Source organism: Orbicella faveolata, unplaced genomic scaffold, assembly GCF_042242905.1.
Source record: "Orbicella faveolata isolate gen_17 unplaced genomic scaffold, um_ofav_v1 contig_46, whole genome shotgun sequence".
In the NCBI taxonomy this organism is placed as follows: domain Eukaryota; kingdom Metazoa; phylum Cnidaria; class Anthozoa; order Scleractinia; family Merulinidae; genus Orbicella; species Orbicella faveolata.
The window spans coordinates 15,755,975-15,762,500 of record NW_028301576.1 but is presented as its reverse complement, the minus strand read 5'-3'; the positions used below and the strand labels follow the sequence as shown (position 1 = coordinate 15,762,500).

Sequence of the window (6,526 nt, the reverse complement as noted above, 5' to 3'; positions counted from 1 at the left end):
GCGAAGATGAAGGGAAGAGAGCTAGTCCCCTACACAGGCTACTTCCCCAAGTAGCCAATCCCGTGAGGCGAATTTTACTCACAGAAAAGGCTAAGAGATTTACAAGTTAATTTTCCACGAAAACATCTAGGCAACGCGCGTGATATCATCTGCAGGAGGACTGGATACCACAGTCGAGCATATCGAAAAATAACTTAAGGTGGCTTAAAACAGTTTCCAGTACTTCCGAAACTTAAATTTTAATGGGTCATTATAACCACTCTTTATTACATGATGCTACAATCATGGAATCAAAAAACTGCCCAATCATTGGTGAACACGTTGTCATCATTCCCGTGACACAATAGGTTACCATAGCAACAGTATAACCTGCTAAAACACCCTCAAATGATCTCAGATATTGGCTCTCTCTCCTGCAATAGTCACGTGATATATAATTTGATCTGTCAATGTTCTTGAGTGATATTTTAAACATTTAGTGAGCCTATGAAAGGAAAGCAGACGGCACTTTGCTGGCTTGAATCGACTACAGGTCATCAGATGATTAAACAAAACAAGAGTTTTGTTTGTTTCATACGTAACACCTGATTGGGCAAAACACTAGGAAGTTTCCTATTCTGACTTTAGACGTTTCCAAGGTGGAAGTAAATGTTGAGATCTGCGTTAACAGGGGATGACAAACGGCCCAAATTAACAATTTAAATTTCGTATCCAGTCAACAGCCGCTAATGCTAAAAAATACTTTTAAAAGCAAAAATTGAATCCTGCGATAATGGGTCATTTGCATGTTTTTATTAATAACCGAGAAGAAGATAAGAATTCAATGGTGCCGAGTCTTGTCGTGTTGAAATGAATTAGGCGAGATTTTAAGATATATTGCGACCATTCTCAAGCGTTTCACCATCCCGGCTCGAGCTTCCACATAGAAGCATCAACATCCCCCTCCGGACATTCCCCTGGCATTTGACCAGCTGAGGTGCCTCACGGGGGCAGCTGGATTTTCGACCTGTGTAGATGATAGTGGGGTGGGAATTTTGACGCCATATGGGAGATTAAGAAGTTGTCACATAAATCATGGTGACGCTGGAAGACATCAAGAGACAACACCGTCCTTTGTAACATTGTGGCTCGAAAGAAACGATCTTGAAACGGATCTGTACTTGGTTTGAAGGTAGATATAAACAGTTTTAATCAATTTAAACACTTTCACTGGTTAATGATAGAAAATGACTTGCCAAATTTTGAATTAAAAATCCTATGAAGCCTTTGCTTATTTTCTTCTTCGATTGTCTTTCTTTTAGCCCATCCACTTTCTTGTTACTTTAAGTTGCGAGAATTATATTTTTAAAAATGGTTCTTAGAATCTCCAACTGACTTTTTTAACGGCGACCCGAGTTTGTTCTTTTTTGCGGACGGATGACGGGCTGAATACCCCCTCTGGATATATAAGCGTTCTCCGTGATTAATATTTGTTCGAAAATGAGTTTTTGATTTAATAGCCATTGATTTAAGGGGACTTCGTTCTGAACTTTTCCATAGAAATTTAGTTTTGATAAAGAAGAAAGGCACCGAACACTTCAAATAGCGTTTCAATATTTTTCCTCCAAGGTTGTCAAAAATTCTTTTCTTTGCGTCGTATTTTAAGTGCATATTATTAGTGTTTGCCTGATATACATGTATTACTTGTAAAGTTGACAAAAAAAAAATGATGAGTTCGGCAAATTGGCAGTGATTTGCATGATCATGCACGATTGCAATAAAACTTGCAGATACCAGCAAACTTCAGAAGCCTGAGCCAGCTGTGGTCGAATTTCAAAATTATGAGGATTTTTTGTAAACATGAGGTTCAAAAATATACTTTAATATGGGACGTTTTAACCCCGGTAAGAAAGAAAAACATTTCCTTTAAATTCAAATATTTTCATCTTGGAGGACAGAAAAAAACAAAACTCATAAATTATTCCTGCCAAAATGAGCAACACCAGAATGTGGTTGAATTTTTACGGGGTCCATAGAAAGGTGATAAAAGAAAATATGTTTTCTCTTACAGTGTAATTATTCTTGAACACACGGGAATCAAGCAGAGGTTTACAAACAGTAAGCAGAACCGAGTGAATTTCCTTGGAAATGGTTTTTATGGTGTAGCCTGCCAAAGTTGAAAGTGGTGTATTTCAGTACCTCGGTGATTTCCGAGAAACTCAGCGACATGTCTGTATTTCGATGGATCAGACCAACCAAGCTACTGAAATCAAAGCGGCTCTGGATATTGTTGATTCTTGCGCTCTCTTCAGTCGGTGTCTATTTGTTTGGCTTATCAACGCAGCCTTATGAATTAAATGAAATACATGTACAACAACCTATAGCGACAGAACAAGATTTTGCCGAGCAAACGGCACGGGTCGATGATAAAGAAAAAACAGCGCGGAAAAACCTCATCATTGTGTCGCATGGCCGCTCGGGATCTACCCTGACAGGCGATATTTTCAACCACCATCCTTCTGTGTTTTACATGTACGAGCCATTACAAACGCCGAAGCGAATTCAGAAAAAGAAAACGATTAATGATTCGGGATACAACAGTCTCGCTACAGAGTTTCTGACCGGCGTATTTCGCTGTAAGTTCGAAGACCCAGATATCTTGGATGACATTGAGAAGTATTACCGAAAACCCGAGCATCCACGCATAAGCCAGTCTATCGGATCGCCTCCATTGTGTCCTTATCAGATGACAGACCCAAAATGGAGTCCGAAGCATTGCGTGCCCATGACTAACGAGGTATTGGGAAGTGCTTGTAAGGACGCTTATGATTTAACCGTTCTGAAAATTCTCATGTGGCGCATTCCTAAGAATAGCATCGAGACCATTTTGACTGCTTGCAGTGCCCCAGATGTCGACTGCAAGGTTATCTTTCTAGTAAGGGATCCCCGCGCCATGATCCCGTCCTCGAAAAAAATCGGCTTCTTTGGAGAACAAGGACCTCCGAACGCTTACTTAGGAACGCGACTCTACAGTCAAGAGCGATGTGCACAAACAGAGGAAAACCTGGAGTTGGTCAGACGTTTACCAGATTCACTAAGGGATCGGATCAAGCTTCTTCGATATGAGGATCTGGCAACAAACCCGCTCAAGGTGCTGGCAGACATTTACGAATTTGCTGGGTTACCTGTGTTGGAGAGCGTGCGCACTTGGCTGAACAAAACCACGCGCTCAAGTAGGAACGCCTGTAATTATCGGTTGGACGGAGGCCCAGTCACGTGCACTAAGGATGATGCATGGGCCGCAGCAAATCGATGGAGATGGACTGCACATTTGCAAGAAATTAATATTATTGAACGCTACTGTGGACGCGTGTTAAGTCTTATGGGATACAGGCCAGCGAATGGGTCCAATGAGCTGCTGACAAACCGGAAGATTGCACTCTTTAGTGATGACTATGAAGCTAAACATTGGTTCTTACATTGAACTAAATTTACGCGACTCTAGCTACTGGTTACTACTGATAAAAAATAAAAATATACTAGGTAACTTTAATTTAACTGTCGAATGTATTTAGCGCTGTTGAGCTGTAAATAAATAAACAAATATTTCAAATATAATATAAACTATTAAGAATCCCAACCGGTGGGAGGATGACCAATTGGCTGTTACTTATAAGAGATAGTCTAATTCTGTAGCCACTTCGTCAAAGGAGAAGATGGATTCCAGGTGAACCTACACTTCTACGCGCATGCATAAACTCATTTTACGCGAACTTGCACTCCAAATGGGACTAATTATCTCCTAATTTCCATACCACGGAAGCTGGAACGTCTAAAAGAAACAAAGCGCCTAGAGAATTTGCCCTTTTTGAAAATTAACTAATCGCCCTAGGCTCCGACATAGAGCCGATATATCGTATTTTGCTGCATCGTTATCTTGTAATTAACCAAAAGGCGGTGTTTACAATGATAACTAACCTCTGCAGTGCTTTCTTTACTCTATAAGATGAACTTAACTCCAGGTCCCAGTTGTTCGAAAGGTGGATAACGTTATTCGCCGACTAAACCACTATGTAGTGGATTAGTGTTAACAAAACAAACCACGCTATCCGCTGGATAGTGATTTATTCGATGGATAGCGTTATCCACCTCGTTTCGAACAACCCGGGCCAGCTGTTTTGAGTGCTTGTTTTCCCCGAGTAGGTCGACTCCAGGTCATACTTATTTGCCCCCTGAGCATCCCATAATAGCTATTTGAAATTGTTAGAATTCAAAATGGCCGCCGCGCGTATTGCCGAAAAGGTCCATTACACTTAATCATTATTGTACTTCACCTCGATAAACAACTGCAACTCTTCTTACGACATGCATTTTTTTTGTTGGTGTACGGAACGTTAATGAAGAAATGTTCGAATTATTCATTTGAAATTGCAAATGTTACGTGGGTATAAAGTTGTATAAGTGGCTGAATACAGGAATAACTGATCAGTCAATCGGAAAAGACCGTAAAAAATTAACATTTCACAACATCTCTTTTTAAAATTCCACCTTAGAAGGTTCTCCTCTCTGGCGCTTATTGGTCTACACACTACAAAAAATATTCTTTCAATCTAGCCCCTAGCTACTAATGCCTAGCTAGTAACGTTGCTTGCAACAATATAAATGATCAAACTGCAGTCGGGGAATATACCCTGTGGTTTAATGATTTTTATTAGCAGCATTGGTTCACACACCCAACAGCAGGAGCAAACTAAACGAACAAATTTTGTTCCACACATGACAAGAGGCGGTAAATACAAATACGCAGGGGGGATCAAAGGGGGTGGATTGGGTGGCTAGCCACCCCGCTATACGACAGCCCACCAAAAAATATGTAATACGTGGAAAAACAAACGGAAATACGTGGGTCCTCCAAAAATGTAGAAATTCGTTTCAAGAATTTAATTGTGGTGTTTCAGTCTCTAAATTTGTCCTTTCGTGTGCCCAGCTATAACAGCAAATGCATCCAGCGATTCATTCGAGACCAACAAACTACAGCTCTAGCAAACTTTTCAGATTACATTTCAACTACCTTAACGAAATCATAATCATAAAGAGAATTTCAAAATCCATTAAATTTGTACGTCCAAACTACTCGACTTTTTTCTGTAAAAATTGGGAAAACGCTCGTCAACTTACGAATCGTAAGTTCATGACGGACTGTCAGGGGTATGGACTCCGGGGGGGATATACTCCCTTATATTGGCTATATAAGTATGTGCGGCCCCAAAGCCGTATGGTTTTTCAAGAATTTTGGTCATAAATAGGGTATCGATTTTAGCCATCTTGGTCATAAATAGTTTTTTTTTTTGCACTGCATCTAGTCTTGAATTGGGTATGTTGTTTTAGAAGAAGCTACTTTTTCATCATTATCGATAAGATCGATCAACAAAGCCCTTCACGATGCCTTTAACATCGGTCTGAACTAGGGAAATGAGTATAAGGCAGGTCCCGAAGAGGATATTGAATTAGGGTCAGGTCATAAATGGGGTATCGAATTTTTGGTCAGGTCATAAATAGGGTAGGGAGAATCGCACATTTGGTCATAAATAGGGTAAGGGTTTTGGGAAGCGGGTTGCAAAACACCCCCACCCCATTTTCTCGGAGTACCCCCTTCGGGGTTTGGGGGAACAAGGGAGACCATTACCTTTTAGAGAACAAGGGATATCTTGAAATGACTTTTAGGAAACAGGAGATCTGTTGAATTTTTCAGGGAACAGAGCAACATTGATTTTCTAAAAGAACAGATTTGGAACTCCTCACTGGTTTGTCGCTTTGATTTTGACTTTCTTGGAGCCAGTGATTTTCTGGCTTGAAAGAATACTATGTTCGTATACTTTCATTATGAAGGCCCTATTTCCCTTATAGGGAAAATGACGTGGTGATGAACAAGGGAACATGACCCCCCTTCCTCCCCCCTGATAAGCTCTCACTTATACCCACAATCCTGGTCACAAGTGTTGGGACAGTTTATAGCAGATGACTTCACAGGCAGCATCTCTTAAGACCAAGACCGCGTAAGCCCGCCTACCCCCCTACCCCTGTCAATGTTTATAAAAATATTGAAAACAAAAAAAAAAAACACTCTTGATAATAGCTTCAGAATAGCCACGTTTCAAGAATTGTTTGCCTCCTAGAGCAATCTTCTCCAACTAAAGTGACGATGACATAGATATCCACGTCTTATTGCAATAATAACGATTTTTCAGCAATCACGTTCGCTTCCAACACAACCGTCTAACCACTTTCTATTGTCCCTTTTTCTTTTTTAACACCATCCAATCTACTCTTCAGAATAGCTTCATTTTCTTTTAACATTGCTCGGGGGGAGGGGGGTCAATTATACTTGCTTCTATTCATCTTTCCCTAAAACGTCAAGGAAGTAGTTAAAATCGTGGGTTTCTGCTCGCAAAAGGGAGGTGTCCCAACAACTTATGGCCAGAGTTGCAGAGGTAACTTAATAAATGATACACATACAAACATATCTGTTCGGTGATTGACAGAGAGC

The 6,526-nt window shown here is 40.5% G+C and overlaps 1 protein-coding gene across 1 annotated transcript; it reads left to right on the top strand.

The window, feature by feature from the left end:
- The first annotated feature begins 1,947 nt into the window (after positions 1–1,947).
- On the top strand, positions 1,948–3,532 carry LOC110047457 (carbohydrate sulfotransferase 5-like). Its single transcript, XM_020753209.2, has one exon. It carries the CDS (start codon positions 2,207–2,209, stop codon positions 3,461–3,463), a length of 1,257 nt encoding a protein of 418 aa, XP_020608868.2. The 5' UTR covers positions 1,948–2,206; the 3' UTR covers positions 3,464–3,532.
- The last annotated feature ends 2,994 nt before the right edge of the window (positions 3,533–6,526 follow it).